The sequence below is a fragment of the Monodelphis domestica genome, chromosome 2 (genome assembly GCF_027887165.1).
Source record: "Monodelphis domestica isolate mMonDom1 chromosome 2, mMonDom1.pri, whole genome shotgun sequence".
In the NCBI taxonomy this organism is placed as follows: domain Eukaryota; kingdom Metazoa; phylum Chordata; class Mammalia; order Didelphimorphia; family Didelphidae; genus Monodelphis; species Monodelphis domestica.
Genome location: NC_077228.1, coordinates 197998073 through 198023505, shown reverse-complemented (window position 1 = coordinate 198023505; position 25433 = coordinate 197998073). Strand labels below are relative to the sequence as shown.

The window sequence follows — 25433 nt, the reverse complement described above, 5'->3', positions numbered from 1 at the left end:
AAGATATCAGCATGGTGAGAGGTGATCTGGGGGAGGGGATTCTGTGTATACTGCTGCCTGGTATAGTGGTGGTAGTGATGGGCCTGTGCAAGGTGTGACAGGCCCATTACAGCCAGCACTGCAATCAGCCTCCACTATCCCAGACAACAGTATACAGATTTGTTCATAGTTTTTTTTATAGGCCGGCCCTCCAACAGTCTGTGGGACAGTGAACTGGCCTCCTGTGTAAAAAGTTTGGGGACCCCTGCACTAGAGTATTGAAGTTAAATGTTGATAATGATGGCAAATTATTGACCCAGTTACCTATTCTTATGTCTGGTGGGTAGGTGTATATGACTAAATGTTATTTAAATGCAAAATATTATTTTTGACCTTGATAGACTCATAATCAAAACTGATGGAAAGATAAATTTCCACAGAAACATAAACTAATTAAATTCCAGTTATTTTAATAAAGACAAACTTTGAATAACTTGATGATGCTTCCAAATTTACTTTATTAATATGAAATAAATTAAAATATAATTTAGCAAATATTAAATGTTAGTTACTTAAATACATTTTATCATGAATATAAAACTTTTTATAACAATATATATATTTTCCCGTGTCTTATACACTTTTAAGAAAGCAGTGATCTTGGTATTCTACCTATATTAAATATCCTTTTTCAAAGTCAAGACTTTTGCAAGATATAAACAGTTTGCTTTTTAAAAAAATTCCAGTGACTATTTTTGGTATCAGAGGTATATTCTGGGGTTTTCCCCTTGTCTACTTACTTAATGAAAAGTATTCAGTATTTCTAGTTATTTCTCTACTTGGAAAGATTAGGTGAAAGCAGATCTTTTTCAGTTCATTTCTCTCTCCTCAATCTTATTTCAGTTGAGTAGATGACATGTAAATATATCCTGAGTTCTTCTAGCCTTCAGAGCTAACTGATTGGTAGAACTGGTAGTGAAGTTGTATGGTTAATAAGGTATTCAATAACTAATCAGGTACCCACCAAAGGCTTCCTTTTTAGTATTCATAACCTTTCTTGAGACAGAAATCTGGAAAGATATGACTCTATACCACTTGTGTAAAGGTAAACTATTCCAGCTTTTTACTGGAATAGTTTATGGTTGCTCTAGTTCTCAGAGGCAGATGAGAATTCTGGCACCAACTCTCTTGTTATTCACAGAGGAACTAAAGGTATGAACTGAATAGTAGAGGAACCAAAATGCATACAATAAAGTACCTACTATCTACCCCTTCAAGCACATTGTGATGGTCAGCAACTTAACTAGATCAATTTCCAGGTAACAAAATAGCCACTTACCACTTGTCAACTGAATAAGATGAAACTTGGGGGTAAACATTTTACCAACTCCCTCCCCTTTCCCCAAAAAATCCTGTTACAAGAGATAGTCTGTAATGTCAAGAAGTATAAAGCCCTTGACATTAGGTAAAAACTGTTAATTCATTTTAAAGGAGTATTATTACTATGATTAATGGCATTTTGGAAACTTTTCTTGTAGAAGTGACTTTATCCTATAAAAGGTCAGAGGTGACTAAGGAAATCAATGGAATGAAAGGCCAGACATGTATGTCAATCTAACTTATGACAAAATTGGAGTTTTTAGTATTTTCAAAATTATTGTGATGATTTTTTTGTAATGTGATTTGTTGAAAATTGACTAATAGCTCTCCTTGCAGGGCATTAATACTGTTTATCTCCAAATGCCTCAGTTTTGTAGTGACATATATATCCCTACCTTTAAGATAACAGTGGTAATTTTAAAAAACAATAATAGGAAACTTTCATTAAATTTTGACTTCTCAATTTATTCCTGATGACAAATACATATGTATCACTTCATGGAAAACTGGACTGGTTGAACTGAAAAACTGCAAATTTGGTTTCAAATACTATTTGTAATCCTCAAAGATAGGTCTTAAAATATGTCAGTTTATTTTTTATTGGTAGCCAAATGAGGCAATTTAACCACTATCAACAAAGAATGAATGTAGTTTTTGATTTTTTCCAATTCTGACTAGAAGGTGATATAACATTTCACTGTGAGACACTATAACAAAATAGAATATTTTTTTCTTCAGAGTAGACAATTTATCAAAACAAATCAATACAATTCAAGTTCTAAAATCCAAGTTGCAGTATCTTTTACAGAAACCCTACTATGCTAATTTTGCAATCTTGCTGAAAACAACCAAATAGTTTTGATAATTTGAATAATAACCCGAGAAACTTTGATATGCCACATTTCTAGTACTACGATGCATGATGCTTAGCTTTTTACAGTGAAATAATATGAAAAATCATTACTACTTATATGCAAATAATTACCTTTCAAGCTATTATGATCACTATTTCAAAAATAATTTCTCTTTTTCACCCTAAAATTATTCAATAGGGTGTATTTTCAGCATACATACAACAATATTTTACTAAATACATCCTAGTTATATACAAGACGTTTTATGGATATGATACTATTATATAAAAATAAAAATCATATTACAGATTCTGGTTATCTCCCAACTTTTAGCTTTTAGACCTCAACTGTGGGGGAATTCTTATCAGAAAAAGAACAAAAGGAAACCAAAGGAAGAAAGCAAGAACCTTTGTCTTTTGCAGAAAAAGCTAAATGAAAACCTGGCAAAATCCTCACTATTATAGTAATTAAATTTGGACCATTTCTTTCATAAGTGTAGTTCCATGCAAAAACTTTTATCATAGTAAGAAAATGTTCATTTTTGACCTTCTAAAAGTGCAGATTTTCTGAAGTAAATCCTGTCCGAACAGAAACTTCAGTGAAATGCCACTTTTGTTATTACAATTAACGTTTTCCCACAATTTATCCTTTTCCTTAGTTTTGTTCAAATTCTGCTCTTATTCATATACAAAATATAACCAAACATTCCAGGATTTCCCACAATTTGCATTTCCCCATGCACTAATCCAGTCTGCTAGAGCCATCCTATCTTCATGTAACATTCACTTCTCCTGCTTACTCTTCAGGAGCCTTTCTTCATTCCCAGGTAAGTCATTTCAAGTGGTTTGATGAAGGAGGTCTAGTGAGGGAAGTCAAACCCAGAGTGCCAGACCTCTGAAAGGATCATGGCAAAGTACCTGCAATTTATCTTTAGCAGAAGTAAGTAATGGAAGCCAGAGCTACAGAGGAATAGATTCCAATACAGTTTTGGCCCCATTGGGTACTTTGATTTTTTATATAACTGATGTAACAGAGACAGTTGGTTCAGTTGAAATTATTCTAGATCTCTGCTCTTCCCATGTTCCTCTTCCTGGGATTTTAAAAATAATTTAGTTGTGGATACATCCACTGACTTTTTGAACTAGATCTCTCTGAGGCTAATTTGTCTATTCTAACCTCTGATATTTCCAGTTTCCTTTTTCAGACCTCCTTGAAGCAACCCACTTTCTGAGGATGAGGGAAAATATCTTATGAAAGAAGCATCACAAGAGAAAAAAAAAGTTACTTTTGAAGTTGTTCAGGCAGCAAAATAAATAATTTCCTTCCTTTTACACTTTTACTTTATTTGCAGAATTTATCCCTAGCAAAGTATGTGATTTACTTTAAAGAAAAGGAGCAAAATATGTTTTCTTTTTGCCTAGATGATGTTACTTTCTGCAAAAGTGAACAATGATGTGAATAATATTCTCATTGTGGTTATATAGTCACAGAGATGGCAAAGAATGTAGATTTATATTCTAAACAGCCCCAAACTCCTTTACAAGTCTTTCACAAAGCATTCTAGGCTCAGTTATGTAATCAGATGCTTCCAAAAACTCTAGAGCACTATTTTTTGGCTCTTAGGACAGAGTAAATTAAATTTTGGCTCTTAGGACAGTAGATAATTAAAAAAAAATCACACAGACATTATCATGTGTGAAAAGATAAACATTGAGAAAAGAAACTATCACAGGGTGAATCAGTGAGGCATGTCCTAAAATCATGTATGAGTATTTAGGTGGAGGTATTGTTCATAGTTATATATAAAACTTCCTTATGGAAATTAGCCTGTGCATTCACAAGATGAAACAAATTCAAAAAGCTGCTATCCTCTTCATCTCGATCTCCTAAACACCAAAACAGGATAAAGAGAATGGGGAGAAGAAGAGAATTAATTTTAAAATATGACTTATTTGAAACACAAGATTTCCATAATTTCCCTATAATAATTTAACAGAAGACAACAGCAAGCTTCAACCAATCAAAAATCAATGATGGCAACCAAGAAATCTTTTAACAAAGTACACTGGACTAGGAGTAAAAAAATGCTACTTCTTACTCTCCCCTTTTGTAGTAATGTGATCTTGGGCATTCTTATACACACTTGTGTAATGCTTATATGAGTACTCACCAGACATAACTGATTGCAGCATGTCCATTATAACACGTGCAAATGCATTTTCCACATTTTGCAGGAAGTTATTTCTCTCCATCTGAGTGCTAAAGACTTTGCAGACTTTTTGCATCATTTTGACTGCCCAGTCCATGCAGTACAAGTCCTTCTCACAGACCTAATTTAGACATACAAAGATTATTATAAATGTGAGTAGTCCTAGAGTTGGAATTTGGCTCTTCCTTGAAATATGACACTCTTGTCTCCAGACTATATGTTTTTACTGGCTGTCCCCTGTTCCTGGAATTCTTTCCCTCTTCTCTGTCTCTTGACTTCCTTAGTTTCCCTCAAGAACCAGCTAAAATCTCTCCAATATATATGGCTCTTATTAATATTATTGCAAGTCAAAAAGTGTTCTATAGCTCAATTAATTTTGAGAAATACTGCTAAAAAGCTGTTTAAGATAGGTCCAAGATTGTCGCAAAATATTACTTAACAGAAGAACCATTAAAAGAAAAATTGGTACCTTTTGAAAAAAAGTTAATATATTTTAACTTATATGGAGCATATCAGAGGTTATTTATTCTAATTTAAATATATTTATTCATTTATTAGTTTATTTATTTTATTAAGAATATTTTTCCATGGTTACATGATTCATGTTATTTCCCTCCTCTCCTCCTCCCCCCCCATTGCCAATGAGTAATTCCACTGGGTTTTACATGTGTCACTGATCAAGACCTATTTCCATATTATTAATATTTGCACTAGGGCGATCATTTAGAGTCTACATCCCCAATCATATCCTCATCGAACCATGTGATCAAGCAGTTGTTTTTCTGTGTTTCTACTCCCACAGTTTTTTCTCTGGATGTGGATGGTGTTCTTTTTCATGTCCCTCAGAATTGTCCTGCATCATTGCATTGCTGCTAGTAGAAATATAATATTTATAAGTAATGATCACAGGTTTGTAGCTAAAGTTGCTCATGAAGGGGGAAAGTTTTATTCACTAACCTTTCAGATGACCAATTCATCATGTGTAGCAGATATACATCATGAAAAACTAAATCAGAATATGGATAACTAATTATCAGAGAGAAAGCACTTCTTTAATATCTCCTATTAAAAAACACTACACTAGTGTATCGAAGGATATAAAAGAATAAAAAGACAGAAGTCCCTTCCCTCAAAGACTTAACAGTCCCTTATGGGAGATGAAACATATACATATACAAAGGACTTGAGAATATTAGCAAAAAATGTAGAGAAAATAAAGATCTTAGAATCATAGAGTTGAGATAGAATTCAAACTGAACAAAGAAGTTTTAGAAAAAGGGAGTGTCTAGATTAAAGTGAAGTTAAATAGGAAAGTATTCCTGGAGGAGATTTAAATTTTTTTTAAAAATTAGATTTTGAAAAAAAAAAGGCACATGGTATAATGGATAGAACACTAGATTTGGAGTCAGAGAAACTGAATCAAAATTCTGGTTGTGCTACTAATTATCTGATTGCTGTTGGTGAGTCAGGTAATCTTTCTGGACCTAAATTTTCTCATCTTTCAAATTAAAGGATTGATGATCACTAAGATCTAACTTTCAATCCTATCCTCCTAAGGTGGTGAGGGACATGAATTGGAAGAGGACAGGGAATAAAGTAGGAAGGGCAGATATGAAGGATGTTTCAGAAGATGCTAGTTTATTACATATAATTTTAAAATATGGTATTTAAAATATACTTACATTCTTAATCCCTCAAAATAATTGATAGTTTAAGTATATTTCAGTTACACAGAGAGAGTGCACACAAGATTTTCAGGTGGTGGTGAAGGCAATGTTAGTCTGGGTACCAGAAGAGACTTCATTCTGTACTTACCAAAGCCAAAAAGACAATCATCCTCGCCAGTTCATTGGCCCGTCCATTCACAGCTTTGCTAGCCATGAAGGTGAAACAAATATTGTTCCCACTTAGGATAAGGAGACGTGCATTATTCTCCAGAAGCCATTCTCGAGGAACCACTTTTATAATAGAAAAAAAAGTACATATAATGAGAAGAAATTGTTCAACAGTGGCAATAATCATCGTAAAACACATATAGTATATAATTTTATTGAAAATAAAATAAATACCAAGAGAATAATTCAGAAAAATACTGTAGCTTTTCAATTATAATATTCAACTTGAATGAAAATTTTTTATTGTCATATAGTCACTTCAGATATGCTAGTAATAGATTCATTCTGACTCTCTGACTCATATATTACAAGGCAAGATGGTATACACCTGTATAGGGTACCCTTCTTCAGGATTGTACAGGAATGAGAAACTAGTCTTTCCTCCCTTATAGGAGTGTGTCAGTGGAGAGATTTCTCCCCTTTGTAGGGTGTTTTGTTACAACCTGCAGGGATGGAATTTGAGGTTTGAGCTCATTAGTTTACTATGGTTTAACTAAGAATCTGTTAATTACATATGCAACTATGTAGCTAGGATCTGTACTAAGTTATATGCATTCTCTTCAACTCTTAAAATTAAACTCCTTAAATTTATGACTATCAAAATTTTGAGTATTATGATTTAAAATAGAAAATTTATTCTCTATAGAAATTGCCTTATGTTTAATAATTATGATTGGATAACAGAATTCTCATTAATCAACATTGGTAAACATAATAAGTGTTACCTGATAGTTCATCTACAAGACTGATTACATCATCTGCTGTCCACTCTTTAGTGTCAGTGTCATACAGTAATTTAATGGCATCAGCTAAGCCTTTCAGACTGGTTTCATCTGTAGGTCCTTCTGTCATTTTCTGCCAAACCACCTGTCCTGAATAATTGAAACATCTAAAATGTGACAAAATTTCCTTGAGTGGCAGATGCTTTCAGTAGTTCAAAAAATAAATAGGATTAGCCAACGAAATTCCATTATTTAAGCACATTATATTTATTTGAACTTTCATAATGGAAGGTTAGTTTAGATTGTAGCATAATTTCAAAATATTCCTTATTAGAGGAAGCATATCAACAGCATTTAAATAAGCCAAAAGAAAAGTTGTTTTAGTAAGCAAAGTAATGCCTTCAGTATAAAGATAATACTACTGACATACCACAGAGTTGGAAAAAAATAGGATTTTTGTAACTTTGGCATTTTCTATCAAATAAATATTAAGCTCTGATTTGTATAAAAATGTGTTTATCTTTGGTCCCTTTATAAATATTTATGATCAGAACAAACAAATTATATCCATATCCAAAAATTATTTACTTGTGAGAGGGAAAAATTACTCATAGGCATACATATACAATACATTAAAATATAGATTTTGGCTTCTCTTTTGGATCATTAGTCATATCATTCTCTTCCAATTACCTAGACAATACTGAATTGATTGAATATTGAAAAATTAATGGCATATTTTAAATAAAATTGAAGATAATGAAAACATATTTGATACTGAACTATAGCAGAACAGTTTCCATCTTTGAAATGTAAAGCTTACACATGCTAATATAAAAAATATGCCTTTGTAAAAAATGCTGGGAATAGAAACAGTATGGAAGACATTAGGAATATATAAACCAACCTCTTGCACTGAATATTAAGATAAACTCAAAATGTATATATGACTTAAGACATATATAATGACATCATAAGCAAATTAGAAGAGCAAGGGAGAAATTACCTTTCAGATCTATGGATAGGAGAAGAGTTCATGTCCAAAAAAGAAAGAATCAGAGAAGATAAAAGTCAATTTTTATTATGTAAAATTAAAAAGCTTTTTCAACAACAAAATCAGTTAAAATTAAAAGGGAAACAGGAGAAAATTTTTCCAGCAAATTTCTATAATAAAATTTTCTTCCAAGATACAAAAGGAACAAAATTATAAGAATGAGAGCCATTCCCCAAAAGCTAAATGATCAAAGGATATAAACTGGCAGTTTTCAAAGGACAAAATTCAAGCTATTAACAGCTTTATGGAAAAGTGCTCCAAATCATTAGTATTTAAGGAAACATAAATTAAAGGAACCCTGAGTTCTACCTCATGCCATCATATTGGTAAAGATGACAAAAGTAGAAAATTATAAATGTTAAAAGGGCTGTGGGAAAACAGGCACATTAATATATTGTTATGGAGCTAGCAATTTAGAACTATGCCCTCAAAGTTATTAAACTTTGACTTAGCAATACCACTATAAGGTCTACACTCCAAAGGGGTCAAAGAAAGAGGAAAAAATGCATATAGTATATATGAATATACAAATATATGTATATATAGTAGCCCTTTGGATAGTAGCAAAAATTAGAGACAAAGGGTGCCCATCCATTGAGGAATACCCACATGAATTATAGTATTTGAATGTAAAAAACACATCATTAAAAATTATAAAATGAAAAGTTTCAGAGGAAACTAGGAAGATCTCTATGAATGATGCAGCGTGAAGTAAACAAATGCTACCCAATTTATAGGAAGACTAAAAAAGAAAAGCAACTTTGAAAGACTTTAGAACTCTAATCAACACAATGACAAACCATGATTCCAGAAGACTAAAGAAACATACATTAACCACTTTTTGCCATTAAGGAGATAGACTTGAAATGGAGAGTGACACATTCATTTTTGGATATTATCTATACAAAAATTTGTTTTCCTGGACTATGCATATTTATTATTAGAGTTTTCTTTTTTCCTTTTGTTACTTAATTTTTTTTGGGGAAGGAGAGAAATAAGATGATAAGTAAAAGCCTGTAAAAAAAAGTAAAAGAAAAGTAGGAAACTTCAGGGCTTAATATAAGGAAATACTTCCTAAGAATTAGCTTATTCCAAAGTGAACAGACTGCACTAGGGAGTAATGGATTCCCCCTCTCTAGGGGTCCAAAAATATAACTAAAATCATGGCATATATAGTGTGATTAGTAGGAATGAGGAAACCAAATAAGTATAACAAAACTAATATTTCTCCTTTAAAATAAATTAAGTTAAACAAAAATGTGGTTTTACTGGAAAACAAGTGCTCACCATCCTGAGATGATATTGGTCCAAAGATTATATAGAGCAGTCGTGCCTGATTCACCATTGGCCATGGTTTTAGTATTCGAGTCAACCAAAAGGCAGAGTCACTTCTCTGTATCCAGTGATCTAGTAGGACATTTCGACAGAATAATCTAATCCTTAACTCCAACTTTCTGGCACTTCCTAAGAAAGAAGTTAGACAAATCTATTTTCAAAAAATTTCTAGAAAACCAGAAGCAAGGCAAACAGTGGTTACAAAGTGATAAGTGGACTATCAAGTCAGGATCTCCAGTAAAGTCCAACTTTGATGTCCCACTGTGTTGGAGAAGTGACCCAAAGTTCTCACACACTAGGAATGCAAGTTTTGGCAGGTCTTACAAAATTACAAAACCTTCAAGTACAGGCTTGATGATGGACTGTATTCAGCTATCCAAAGAAATGACTAAATTAAATAAATCAGAAAATGGTCTACCAAAAAATGCATTTTTTAGTGACTAAAATTTACAAAGACTCAACTAGGTATATATAGAGGAATTAGAATCTTAGAATCTACATTAATAGAGGGAGTAACCCATTAATAATAAAACAACAGATTTTTGAAGTGCTGAAATCTCTAGGAGTAGTCTCTTAAATTGGCCTGATTTCTAGTTTTGTTTGCTCTTTCTTCTTGCTCTGTTCTAAACTTCAAAATTAGGAGAATGGTTAATGAAAAGAGAGGCATAATTTAGTAATGTTATCTCCAGTTTAAAAAAAATACATGGAGAAAAGTGGAAGGTTTGTATCACTTCATTAGTCAATATAGAAAAAAAAGGTTTTCTACACTCTCATGCAATAAAGTTCTGGATTATGAAGTCCTCTAAACCCTCTTTCTTAATACCTAATTTTAACAAGTTGCTGCTAAAGGAAGTCATATAGTTTGTGGATACTGGATTCACTAGGTAAACTGATGTTTTCTGATCCCAAGTATGCCTCTACTGCTGCATTACAATCTTATTTTTTTTTTATTCTTCCTCTGTCCCACTTCCTTCACAGATTGCTTCAAACTTTCTTCTTTCACTAAGCCTCCTATGACTTCCTATCTGCTTTCTTCTCCCTAGCAAATAATCTTGCCTATTTTGCTATGAAAATTGAAATCCTCTGTTATGTGCTCTCTCATCAACTCACATCTCAGAAACCCTCCAAAATCATCCCTTTTCCTCTCTTCCTGTTCCAGTCATCACAGAAGACCCTTCTCATTGTTAAAGTTAACATTACTACCTGATTCTGTGGCCTATGTCCTTGACCCCATATACAGCGGACTCTTCTAGGGGCTTGCTCTGTCCACAATTCCTTCACTCTCCCACCCTCAATCTCTCCCTATGTATTGGCTCCTTTTCTTTACCTTCAAACTTGCTAAGGTCTCAATTCTCAAAAACCTCCACTGAAACCAATCATTCCTTTGAGATATTCTACCTTTCCTCTTCACTGCCAAACTCTTAGAAAAACTTGTCTAGACTCATTGTCTCCTCTTCCTCACCTCCCACTCACTTCTCAGCCCTTTGCAGTCCATCTTCCAGACTCACCATTCTGCTTGAACTGTTCTTTTTTAATTACCAGTGACCTTGAAGCCCCACAGCCTTTTTTTTTTTACTTTTCTGCAGCTTTTGACACTGTTCATTGTTCTTCTTCATCATCTTCTTCTTCTTTTTCCTTTTCCTCCTCCTCCTCCTTCTTTTGTAGCACTGTTCTCTCTTGCTTCTTTCCTTACCTGTCTGAACATTCTTTCTCCACTTTTCCTTGCGGCTTCAATATTGATCTCCCATAAGCATGGGCACCATCCAAGGTTCAGTCCTAGGCTCTATTTTCTGTTTTATTCTCCCTCAGTGATATCACCTGCTTTTGTGGATTCATGCAGAAGTTTCCCAAATCTATAACATCCGAATCTTAATTTCTCTCATGAATTCTAGTTCTACAATTCCACTGCCTGATGAATATCTCTGGTTGGGGCCTCATTGACATCTCAAATTCAACTTGACCAAAATGGATTTCTTCTTTCCCACTTATACCTACTTCCTACTTTCAACTTTATTTTTGTTGATGATATTACCATTCTCCAAGGCACTCAGATTCATAATCTTAGAGTCACCAATGTCTCTTCTCCTTCCTCTTCTTTTTACTCAGTTGCCAGTCCTGTCAATTCTGCCTCCACAATATATCTTGAACCTGTCCCCTTTTTTCACTTATTTAGCCACTAGCTTATTTCAAGCCCTCATCACCTCTCACCTGCATAATTCAAGTTCCTAAATTTATCATCAAAAGCCCTCCATAAATTGGTTCCAGCCTAATTTCATTATTATCTCAACTTTATATACTCTACTTCAGCCAAATTGGTCAAGTAGGTATTCCTTCCAACTCAACACTCATACCTATTCCTATTCACATAACCTTTCCTCTGGGCCTGAATAGCAATTCATTGTTATCTTTTCTAATCATTAGTGTTCCTTCAAAACTCTACTATAAGCTTTCTCCAATATTCTTAGTTGCTAGTGCTCTCTCCTTTCAAACTTTACTTACTAATTTGCATTTCTGTTTTGTGGCCCAGTAGAAGGTAATCATGGTTTCTTTTTTGTCTTTGTATTCTTCTTGCCACCCAGCAAACTACTTTGTACAAAGTAGACACTTAATATTTGTTGAACCAAACTGAATCAAAATTATTTTTGCCAAAATTATTGTCTAAACTGTTACTTTTTAATCAAACAATATATTTATGGAAAATCTATAATGTTCTGGATGCTATAGGGAATACAATTAACTAGAAAATACAATTCTTACCCTTAAAGAATTTACAATTTCATTGGGCTGCTTACACTTTCATGTGTAAAATGTCTTCTCTAACAAGACAAAGCAGCATATGATGAGTAACAAATGAATGTGACACAATGTGGCATTAAGACAAATCTCTGCGTACTATTCAAGGGACAGCAAAAGATCAATCTGACTGGAGCAGATGAAAGTGATATTTAAAATGAATATTTTCCATATTGTATTAGGCTACTGAATTTGCTTTTAAATCTTGGTCTCTCCTCGCCCCCCCCCCCCCCCTTAGAATGCTTTGCTTGAATATCATATCTTTACCTGGTTTACTGCAAACAACTGTCTGCACCTTGCGGGGTAGGTTAGTCAACTCACATAGGAAGTTATAAACACGGTGGCACTCCAACTCATCCCAACCTGCTGTTAGGGTCTAAAGATAACAAAATAAAGGAAACATTGCAGGCATGCAGACCATCAAGTTGAAGTGAAGGTCACTTTTGCTTTTTTATATAGATGATATTCAGCATATTTTGTTCTCATCCATTATAAATTTCCACATTCCAATTTTCAACAGAAAATTATTTATAAATACTATCTTCAGATGCTCCAAATGCAAATTCCTTTTTTTTTGTTGAGAAAGGTAATAACTTTTTAATGGACTTTCTATATGGTACTAACAACTGAACTTTGACAATAATATACTGAGTATAATCTGATTCTTTAATAAGGCCTACTTTTGGGAGCAGATGGGTAGCTCAGTGGATTGAGAGCCAGGCCTAGAGTCAGGAAGTCCTGGGTTCAAATATGGCCTCAGACACTTCCCAGCTGTGTGACCCTGAGCAAGTCATTTAACCCCCATTGCCTAGCCCTTACCACTCTTCTGCCTTGGAACCAATACACAGTATTGATTACAAGATGGAAGATAAGGGTTTTAAAAAAAAGGCCTACTTTTTACAAAGTTTCAGGAACATTTATTTAGGGATTTTACTCTGAATTATACCTTAGTGCTTAGTTTTAGAATTATGTAACAGAGGTTGTCATTAAAAACAAATTAAAAAACCTTTCATTTACTAGTAGTAGTTAAAATATTATATTACTATTCATTTATGATATTCATATTAGTAAATATAAGTTTGTAATAACTAAAGTTTATCATGATTTATTAGAAAAAGTAATAGAGCTAGTCAAACATCTATTAAAAAGAAATAAAAACAAAAAAGTGATTGGTATATAAACTCTTCTGCAGAATCATTAAATTAATTTCTGCCATTTTAAAATGTTTTCTTTAAGTTACTGAGGATTTGCTTCTAAAAGATTAAGTTAGAAATGCGTTCAGCTTTTTAAAAAAGGTATCCCTAAATATAATTTCAGAATTTATCAGCTTTTAACTTCATGGCTTCCAAGATTAGCCATATTACCACTTTTTATTGAAATCATAGTTTGAATAACAAGAAGATTGATTTCCAAAAGTATAGAGGTACCAGGGCTTGCAGTATATTTTAAAGAATTAGCCCAAGGGCTTGAATTTATTAGAAATATTTATAGAACTATAGTATTTTCTCTTTTCACTAGTATAACTCCATAAATTTTAAACATTCATTCCAAACCTCATCTCCATAATGAGGAACTCATAATAAAAATTCAAGGTAGAGTACAAGTTAGCTCCAACCATGATTTCAGAAAATCACAGCTTTTAGTGAAACAATATTATAAAGGGCAGCTGGTGTTCTTTAGGCACAATATTATAAATGGGCAATTGGTCAAAAACATTGGAGTATCACAACTTTAAGGGAAGGATTTGGTGTAACGGACTAATGATTACAAAACAATTGTCAGAGCAATGTAGTTAGGATATATGTGGGATATGGTGCAAAAGTTCAATTATTTAGTGTTGTTCTGTTTAGAAATATTTCAATCTCTATTACTTAGCCATAGGACACATTTCAATGTTCTATTTACTTCTAACTAATAAAAAAAAACCCAAAACCTTTTCTCCTTTGCTTAAGAAGGTGCAGTACCTGTAAAAACATTCCATAGCATGGTAATCCTAAACATTGCATAGGAACTCCACAACCACTGAATTTAAAACATGAAACCTGTAAAGAGAAAAGTTGTTATTTCTTCATCAATAACAGTTTGTAAAAGTTTGACTTTCAAATTCAGTTTAATAACATATATTGAGTGGCTATGTGCTATATCTGTGCATGATCGATACAAAAAAAGTCCTATTAAATGGGGCCTATGCCCCCAAGAAACTTAAAATTTCTTTGAGGGAGATAAGTTTACACAGTTAAAAATAATGTAAGGTAGTTTATGTGTTAATGCAATAAATATTATAAGAGTTCTATGGAGAAAGAAATCTATTTGGGGTAGAACAATGAGAAAACTTTCATGAAAGAGGTGGGACTTGAATTAACCTTGAAAGACTGGTATAATTTAGGAGAGCGAGGGTGTTTCAAGTGGAAAAATAGCATGGTCAAAGGTAAGAAGGCAAAAATTAATATGGTATATTCAAGGAACAGTAGGCCTATTTGATTGGTTAGAAGGGACAAATTGGAGAGGAGATAGGGTTAAATAATTGAATTTTATCATGCAAAAACCAGAAAAATCTTGAAAGTTTTTATGTGGGAATATAACAAGAGAAATAGTGATATTTTAGGAATTTTTAATGCTATTCAAGGAAGATGAACCTTAGGTTCGATGTATAGACTATATTGGAGAAGGGAGTCACAGAAACAGAAAGGTCCATTTTAGATATTTCAATCATCTAGGCCAGAACTCATTCCAAACTAGCATAATTATACAAGCTTAAAAATAATATATAAGAAATATTTTATACTCTATTAACAAGTGACTATGTACTGTAGCCCCCATATGTTAGGATCTGAGTGGAAATACCCCACACAGGAACACACAGAGACAATGCAACTGGCAGCAGGGAGAGGTTTATTTACTTGCGCTAGGACGGTTCCCCAAAAGAACCATCCTGGGGCAAACCCGAGAGTGCATATTTATAGAGAGTAGCTTAAAGGGAGGATTCAACAGCTGTGGCCTTGGGTAGAGAGTCAGTTTTCCTAGGATATCTGTCTCGACTGTGGCCTTGCAGTTCTTCCAGGATGTCTATCTACAATGGCCTTGCAGTTTCTTGGAACTTGTTCATTTGGACATAGTGCAACCCCCCTTCCCTTCATTACTAAATCTATGATTTAATTAGAATAGGGAACTTTCAGGTGAAGAAACTACCTCTACCAATGCAGGTAGGAAGTGGCACTTAGTGTTAAAACTGAATTGCTTCATGTTTCTATACAGTGAAAATGGTTTTTTTTTTGAGTATTGCAGCCAACATGTTGGTATAAATTTTTGAAACTATTACTATCTTCTAAAATTGATGTTTTTGTAATGATTAAAATGAACTTTACTTTTTCTGGATGCCTAGACAATGAAGATTTTTTTATCCAAATGATAATTGCAATATAGAAATAGAAGAAAAGTGCTAAAAAAGCTCTATCATAACATGCTACTCATCCCCCCTGAAAGAAAGGTGATAGATTCAGAGTGCAGATTAAGACATTTTTTTTTCTGGGCATGACCAACTAATTCTGGAATTTGTTTTGATTGACTATATATGTTTGTAAGAGGGGTTTTATTTTTCTTGCTTTCTCAATTGTAGGGGTGAATTGGAAGGGAAAGAGGAAGTGGGAGAGAAAGAATTCTTTTGAAAATAAAATAAAATTTAATTAAAACCCATTATAATTCCAACATAAAGTAAAAATAATAATAATAATGGGAAATCATACTAACTCATATTTATATAGCACTTTACAGTGTTTTCCACATAGCAACCCTATGAGGTAGCGGTATAAATATTGTTATCCACATTTTGTACGTGAGGAAATGGATTCAAATGGTTATGTAGTTAGGAAATATCTTAAACTAGAAAATGAATCCAGATTTTTTTACTCCAAGTACAGTGCTTTTTATACTCACACAAAAATTCTATGAATTTGAATAAAGGCCTTAATTACATTTAAAAAGTGATTAAAATAAGATAAATATGTCTATATTTTATAATATCTGAGTACATGAAATATTTTATCATTATGAATGAATAATTATTGATTACATTTCTTTGTCCTAAGACAAGAATGGAAAATTATAAGAGATTAAAAAATTATTGCAAGGCAGCTATAAAACATGTTTACTATAGAATAAATTTATGTCAATATTCAGAAGTATAAGTTTATTCTTACTTCTGAGAGTATCTTGTGAATGTACTTTAGCCTTTCTTTTGTGGGCAGCAGCAATGTACACCTTTTAAACAATAAACCTGAGGGGGAAAAAAAACAACAGATACACATATAAAAAATGGCAGATAATTTGAACAGACCAAGTAGATACATGCCTCTCAAATGTATCAAAGTAATTATTAAAGTCAACTGTGAACTGATAAGAAAATTTGGCAAGGGAGTGCAAGGAATATTCTATTTACTGAGTTGTCTTAATGTTCATTTGTGACATATGGAGCCATATTCTACAAAAAAAAAAATCTAACATTGGCTCTAAAGTTGCAAATGTGGGAAATAATTTGGATTAGAAAAGGAATAATGAGTAAAATTTGAAGATACATTAGTGAAACAATATTCCAGTATTTCTGTAGTGAAACGCAAGAAAGTACTTCTGTCATCAGTGAAGAACCTGGCTAGAGAGGCAAAAATAGTTTTGGTGTTTCCCCCCCAATATGGAGAAATTTAAATTAATTAAAATTAAAATTTTAAATTCCATAAGTTGGAAGTAGTTTTGTTAGCACAGTTTCGTATGGGATAAGGACTGTGTTAACAAAACAAAACAAAAAAACTTTTCCTTGAAAAATATCCTTTTGGAGGGAGTATATAAAGGTTTTCTACTATTGTTTTCAGATAGTTTTTTAAAATCTTCAATTTCCCAGTGAACTTTGTATCTTGAACTGTTATTGCCATAGTGTTGGTAAGTGGATTATGTGCTTTCTGTGACTCCATATGGACAGTAATCCTAAAATGGAAATATGTAAACAACAGTCCTATGACATATGACCTATTTATCCTTATTCTGAAAAGAAACTTATTTCAGAGGGGAAAACCTAAAAACATAACTTCTTTAGGCAGCACAGGTAATAATTCTTCCATTTAAAAAGTTATGTAAACTATATTGTAAGCTTTACTGATATAATTTTTGAAAATTATTTCATTTCAGCAATCTAAATGCCAAATATGAAGTTTAAACATTAATTTTGCTTAGTTCTATACCTAACAGGCTCTTATCAGTGGTGAGTGTTTTCCCTTCATATTTTGCACTTCATTCCTAGTGAAGAAACTGTAATTGAACATTAGTTGCTCACTGTAATATAAAAATCTTATATGGTGTCCATAAAATCTTGACAATACTGGTTAATTTTTCTTTCTCTCTTTTTTCCCTCTTTTTAGATACAGGTGCTCAGTTAGAGCGGTTACAGCTCAATTTCTTAAATTTTTTTCCTTGCCACAAAAATAGACTTAGATGCAATGCTCTCCATATTAGCCATCTGCTCTGTTTCTTGTGTGAAGGCAGTAAATTAAAATTCACGATCTTCAGAGTGAAAGATTCTGAAAATGTTATTTTACTGCTTGAAAACAATAAAAGATCAGGGAAGAACAGCAATAAATAAAAATTATCTAGGCACTTAAACATTAAGAATCCTGAAGAATCAGGTATCTACAGCCAGAGTAAAATGGAAGCCTGAGGTAAGCATATGAATCAGATGTAAGTATATGATCAAATGAGAGGAAATATAAAAAGTGCTGGAGAAATCTAAGATTATTATTATTTTATAATCATTCAAGAAACCAGGAATATGGAACTGGTGAAGGATTTTTGCTTAATTATTCAGTCTGTTTGTTTAAGTAGTAGAGAGGGTCATAACAGGGGAAAAAACTGTACTAATTTGTTCTTTCATATAGTCAAAACCAAATACTGAAATAAGCATTTTAACCTATCCTCTATAAACCTTGTTTGAAGAAATATGTAATGTTTAATAAGAAATAGTTAAAAGTAATGCCTGAATTCAGTGAATCTTCATTAATCTGGCTTATAAACACTGGAATAAATATGGTAAGATTCTATAATAGAATTTATATTCATCTTATCTTGGTTAAATCTATTCATATATTTAAATATTCTTATTTTATGCTTGTAGTCTTCCTGATAATTATCTTAAAATTAGGCATTCTTGAGCTTCAAAAATGTAGCATTTGTTTAGTTTGCTCTTTTGCTTTTATTTAACTCTGATTTTCAACCAGATGTATTTTGGTTTTATTACCTTGCTAAATTTAAATTATACAAGTTATGGGATTAAATTGATGCTCATCAGTAAGGTCCAAATTAGACTTTTATTTTATTATTCCTCTTAGAGAGAGAATGGACCACACTAAACCAGGAGGGAAAAAAAAGATAAATGATTACAGGCTAAGGGAAGAAATTATATTTTTGATAAGGGTAATTTAGAGCAATATGATTTATTAGTAAATGTGGATAGTACTTTTAAAATATGATTTCTTATTAAAGAATAAGTGATTTTATTCATTACATTATTTTTAAATCTTGACTTATTTTTTATAGGATTAGAATATGGTAGAAAGGGATAAAAGGTGCAGAGGTAAGCTCATTATGTTTTACAGGAAGCTGCTACATAGAAATATCAGTTCCCTAAACCCTTAAGCTCCAATTAAAGTCACATAACAAAAAGAGAAAAAGTGAACACATATGCTCATTCCTTTCAAATATACTCTTACACTTATATTTGAAGATAAGCATATCACACACACACACACACACACAAAAACAACCGTTGGGAGTTATAGTTAGAGGAAACATATGATTAAAGTGAAAAGATCATATTGAAAGTAATGAAATCATCCATATACCAGGTGATATTTGGAAAATATCTCCACTTCCCACTGGCAAAAGGGTTATATACTAAAATCCCTTTAATTAAATGTGCTTCTTTATTTGTCACAATCTCATTACATAGGTCACCTAGAGATCTGTAATGCTCCAGCAAATAGGAGCCTTGCCTTCTGCCCGACAGCTCCTGGTTATGAAAATCTTGCTGTAAAAGCCTTCTGCTTCCTGACGAGGTTGAGATATAATTAATAAGTCGGTGGTTGATAGTTTTTGACACCATGCTTAGCTTGCTGATATCCTTCACTAAAACAACAAAACCCAATACATTAGAGACATATAAATAAATAAATAAAGTTACTACTTCAATAAAGCTATAGTCCTGCCAATTGGAGCAATTTTCTTTCTGGTACCTCCTAAACCAGGCATTCTTTATCTGAGGTATGAGCTTGTCAAGGGGTTATAGGAAATGTTCTGTAAATAATTATATTATCCTACTGTAATATTCCAAAAGTAGTAGTGTTTGTTAATTTGTAAGCTGGAATGAGAACAGGTTGGTGGGGGGAGGAGAGGTTAGAGTGACATAAGAAAAGAACATTATAGTTAATACATCTGAAAAATGAGACAGGTGAACTACTGGACAACTGAACAAAACAAAATGAAGAGTTTGTTACAGAAATTATTTTTATAACATTTAGAAAAAAATTAGCAACAAAGACCTAGTGAAAAATAAGCTCATTGATCTCTGAAATAACCAGGAACTTTGAACTGATTGCCAATCCATGAAGCTACAGAATCTTTGGTGTACCTTTAGAGAATTCCTAGTCTTACTAAACATATTCAGGTTTAATAGTTTATAAAAACTTATATCTTTGAATAGGTAGTCTCAGTTCTTTTCTTATTCAAATTCAAAGGAAGAAAAAAACTGGAGACAGAATATAATATGCAGATATCTCTTTCAGAATATACCTAGAATAGATCTTAACTTTTTTGTGTCTGTAGACCCCTTTGGCAGTCTGGTGAAGCCTATGGTTCCCTTCTCAGAATAATTTTTTTAAACACATAAAATAACATATTTAGGATTACAAAGGAAACAAACTATACTGAAATAGTTATTAAAATAGTTTTTAAAATTCATTGATCCCAGGTTAAAAATCCTTACTGTGAATAAAATTATTGGTTGACAAAAAACAGGATCAAGGATCTCACAAATTTATTTAACTTTCTGATACATATTTAACAACCTCATAATAAAATATTTATATTCAAATACCTTTGTGAAAAATTGATCTCTTTATTTTTTATGTGCATTTGCTTGGTAAACACTAGACTTTATTTTCTTTTATATTGAATGAGAGATGAGGTTACAAAAAGGTTACCTAAAGTCAAGGGATATAGCAAACAAAAAAAAGAGTTAGGGACCCCCCCCCCCCCCCCCCCCGTCATAGCAATATATTATTATCCTTCAGAAAATAAAGTTTAGAGACTAGTTTAACCTTGGTGGCAATATATCAAAAATTTAGCAGGGCCCACTAAAAAGTATAATTTCTTAGGGAAAATGAAAATAGTAAATGCTAATAGTTTACTTACAGCAATATTTCCTCTCCTAAAAATCTCACCTGACAGATATTCCAAAATTATTTGGAAAAGCTCTAATGGCAATGCTTTAAAATCCCCAAGAGTTGATAAGTTTTGAGAATCTGAGCCAATGATGTAAGAATGACTGGATCGTCGGTTGCTACGTCTATATTTCTGGTTGGGAATCAAGGTGAAGCTGGTGTTTACAATGGATGTCATCATTTTCCTTATCCCATAAATTTCTCCTAGTTAAAAAAAAATGCAGGGGACAAAGAGGGAAGAGAATTAAAGCAACTGAAAGATTCAAAGAAGGTGAAAATTTCAATGAATCCAGCATCACCTTACTGTTGCAACCTTCCTTCTTCCCGTGCCAGCCGAGCTAGATACTCTTTGTTTTCATGAAGTGGTTCTATTTACTACCTCCATTTTTCCCCTCACAGTCTTCCCTAAACCTGGAATGCCTTCTTTCTTATCCCTCACCTCCACTTACATTAATTGGCATTCTATCCACTTTCCCTGGTTGGACTTGCTTAACATTATAGGATTTAGAGCTTGAAGGGAACTCTAACTTAGGTCTTCTGACTCCAAAAAGAATGCATTTAAAAAAAAATGGAATCACATTGCTTCTGTTACTAGTTAAGTCTGATTTTATACAAATTACCTAACTTCTCTAAGCCTCATTTATATAATGAGGAAGTTAGATTGGATGGCCTGAGTTCTTGATCTATAGTACTATAATATTTTAAAAATGCCAAAATGATGTTATAAGCATCTTCCCATATCAAAAGGGATACAATTTTTGTTTCAGTTAATATGATGTTAAATTTACATAGCTCCCTTTATGGAATTCTTGTACTTTAGTCATTCGCTATTTAGGATTTCCAGCTAAATAGGGCAGTTAGGGGGCATAGTACAAAGAGTGACAGGCCTGGAATCAAGAGGACCAGTGTCCAAATCTGGCCTCAGATACTTACAAGGGACTTAACCCTGTTTGCTTCAGTTTCCTCATATGTAAAATAAGCTAAAGCATGAAATGGCAAACTACTCCAATCTCTTTTCCTAGAAAATCCCAAATGGGGTCCAAAAGAGCCAGACACCTAAACAACAATAATATTGCAAATTGAAGCATTTTTAAACCAGTAACTCTGGTCAAAGGCTTCTTACTAGCTGAAAGATGTGTGCATATCGGTGAGATATCCTTCTTCTCTAATTCATCATTCCCACTATTGTCAAATTATAGGCCATACATCTAGAGCCAAAAGGAACTCAGAGGTCATCTAGTCCAGTGGTGTCAAAGAGAGGCCAACAATATTTTTGAGTACTGCAGGAACTAGATTAAAATATAATTGAAGGATAGTAAAAAACAAATATAGATAATGTTATGTTTTAAAATTAAGTTAATAGGTGGCCAGCAGGAATATCTATAGATTAGTGGTCTCCATTTCTATTTAAGTATGATTCCATGGATCTAATCCAATCCTCTTATTTCACAGATAAACCCCTGGAGGTTAAATGACTTGCCCCCTGTAATACTGATAGGAAGCTTAAGAGTCAGGATTTGAACCTAGAGTCTCTGACACCAATCATTGTTTTTTCCTTGATGTCACTTTATTTCCTCAACTTTCCACCTCTGGTGTTTTCTAGGTCCCCAATCTTTGTCCTAATTCTGTCACCTTTGTCTGTTGAAACCCTTTCAAGAGTTAGCTCAAATGCCAATACCCCCATGAACCTTTCCTTTATTCTCCTTAATCAAAATTTGTCTGTCCCTCCTTGGACCTGGCATTACACATTTTGCCTTTCTTACAAGTAACATGCTAATCCATGCTGTACTATAGTTAGCTTAATACATGCCACATTCCTTTAGTAGGCTATAAATTCTTTGAAGGCAAGGACCATATCTTATTTATCTTTGTGTCCACTCTCTCCAACAGCTCCTATGTAACACTATCTTTGTATACAGTAGTAACCTTAACATTTAACTGAATTGGATATATTCTAATATAATGAAAATCATCCTGAATGTGAAAAATAGTGAATAAGTGCCATGAAAATGATCAATATGTAAACATGTTTCCATCAGATAGCATATTGCTTAAAATAATTGTAAACAGAAAACAGTTAATGCATTTTTTAAATAGAATTTTTCTTTTTGTTCCTTTGGAACTAGGTACAAACATATACCCTGTTTATAGCAAAAACAATCAAACAAAGAAAATACAGATTTTAAAGATTGTCTACATTGCATTTAAATGGACTGGTTCTAGTATATTGAGATTATAATTCTAAATATGTTTTATTATTCACAATGCAACTAAGCTTGTTAAATGAATAGAACTCAAATAGGGCACAACTAAATTTCTCTTTGATTTAATTTTAAGAATTACTTTCTTTAATGAGAGACTATACATATGATGTAAACAGTGAAGATTTACTAATAAGGTTTATAAAAGTCAATAGGTTATTTACTTGAATAAAGCAGTCAGTTAGTTATAAAGAATCTTTCTTGTTATATATAACCAAATTGCCCAACATGATTTTGGGCCACTTGATTATTATATTTCAGAAAATATTGTTAATATAGAGCCATAATTTATGTGTAAATGCTGTTAAACAATCAAGACATTTCACTAAAATACTGCAAATATGCTTGAGCAAAATTTATTTTCTGCTTTGTGTACAGAATACTGCTCTGGCTAATTTGTCACTTATTCGTTTAAGGAAATGCACTCTATTTAAATTATCTTAAATTAGTTAGATGAAATTTGAAACATAAACCTAATGCATAATTTTTTACTTGCCTCATGTACAATTTTAATAACTTTTAAAAACAGCAAAGAAATTTGTGGCACTCTAAAATCATGCCCTAAAGACAGAAAATGTAATAGATTATTTAAAAAGCTACTTTTGTTATAGTTATAAATGGAAACCTCTGCCAATGAAAATAGAAATGTAGTATAACATAGCTTATGTTTCTCAAAGGTTCTAACTAAAACATGACACTAATAAGGGCCTGAAGCTTTCTTCAATGACAGAGGTCCAGTAGTAGTTGCTTGTTTTCTTTCTGGGACATCCACTAATACTGCTGTTTGACTAAACTAAGGAAATAAAAACCCAATTTAAAGTGCTATACATTTTACACACATACACAATTTTTTCATCCCCCTTAAAGACAACACATTCTTCTGCCAAAAACTCGCTCTAACATGAGAGTCCTATCCCCTTGTAACAAACTATTTACTTTTCCCCACTTGCATTTGCATAAGATCTTAGTGTCACATCTTTAAGCTGGAAGGAACCCTAGTCCAATTTTCTTTTACAGATGAGGAAATCGAAGCCCATATTTTAAGATAAGGATTGAGGGAAAAGCAGGCTTCCTTTTGCCCATCTCCAAAATGTGCTTACTGTCCTGAGAGGTTTCCTACCAGACACTCTTCCTTTACAAATACTCTCTTGGGTGTTTTCACGCCAGTTTTCAGAAATACTTAAGTATTTAAATTACGGGTGTGTGTGTGTGTGTGTGTGTGTGTGTGTGTGTGTGTTTTCTTTTGATACTGTCCCAAGCTTTTGGGAGCCTACTAGGGCAAAGGATTTTCCTATAGGAAGATCTATTAAGTTACAACAAATTTTTTATTCTTTATTTTTTCTTGTTTTAAAGAATAAAACTAGCAAGCCTTTGTCCAGGGGTCAGTCACCCCTCCACCGCTCCCTGCCCCACCCCACCCCCGAGTTTTACCCTTCCCCCCCTTCCCCTCCCTAGGCTCTGAGGCCAGGCCCTGGTCCTGAGCCTCTCTGGTCCAGCCCTGGGGGAAGGTTCTGAGAAGACCTTTAGACAAGACAGGAGGAAGGGAAGGGGATAAGCTTGAGGGGTTCCCCAGGAGGATTCAAGGTCTAGGGGTGACTTCCTCTACCTCCCCCATTTCAGCTCCATTAGAGCTGCTTCGAGCCCTTCCTCAAGGCAATCGCCTGAAGCTCGCTTTTACCACAGAGTTTGACAGTTCCCCGCCCAAGCTGTCAGAGGAAAACAAGGCGGGGTCGATTTCTCTTCCCTTAACTCCCTACCTGAAGATCAAATCTTTTTTAAAAAAAAGGATTTCCCCCGCCTCAAGTTCTCTCCGCGTGGGAGGAAGTGAAGGAGGCGGGAAGGTGGGGTGGCTGACTACCAGGAGGCGCTTCCGCTGCCTTCCCGCCCTCTCAGCCTCCTCCGCCTCCGCCTCCGCCTCCGCCCCCGCCCGAGCGCCCTCATGAATAATCAATTTGGAACCCGCCCAGGAGCGGGGCGCGTCGGACTTCTCGAGCACCGCCCCCTCATGAATAATCAAGTAACAAAACTTTAAAACTTTCCGTCCTTTCTCCCTGCCAAGCTTGCCATGTTCCTTACCCGCTCTCCTCCGTCTCGCCGCCTCCGGTCTAGGAACTTGAAGCTGAAGATTCTTGCGCCATCCTTTCACACCTTGGGGCTCGCCCTCCGTCCCTTCCTTCTCCGCTCCTACATAGCGAGGGGGAGATGGAACTTATCTCACCTCATGAAAGGTTAAGTAGAGCTTGGGCTCATCCCCACCCGCTTTGGTTCATAGATAATTAGTATAAAGAATCGGGGGGCCCTTATCTAGGGTTATTGTAAGAGATGGAACCCGCCCACTTCTGTTCGTGAATATAATTATTCCTATGTAATTAATAATGTAATTATGCTTATGAATATAATATTCAATGTGGAGAATTGGGCCTACTTACCTCAGGTTTAAGTGAAAGGGTTGAACCCGCCTACTTGTCACAAAT

General features: G+C 33.7%; 1 protein-coding gene across 1 annotated transcript; it reads right to left on the bottom strand.

The window, feature by feature from the left end:
* Positions 1-490: 490 nt before the first annotated feature.
* On the bottom strand, positions 491-24844 carry FBXO47 (F-box protein 47). Its single transcript, XM_016430499.2, has 11 exons — positions 24717-24844; positions 20699-20902; positions 19215-19385; positions 16418-16494; positions 14186-14263; positions 12489-12597; positions 9381-9557; positions 7043-7189; positions 6238-6380; positions 4384-4543; positions 491-4099 (listed from the first exon to the last, which is right to left on the bottom strand). The coding sequence occupies exons 2-11, from the start codon at positions 20877-20879 to the stop codon at positions 3987-3989; spliced, it is 1356 nt and encodes a 451-aa protein (XP_016285985.1). The 5' UTR covers positions 20880-20902; positions 24717-24844; the 3' UTR covers positions 491-3986.
* Between the last annotated feature and the right edge of the window lie 589 nt (positions 24845-25433).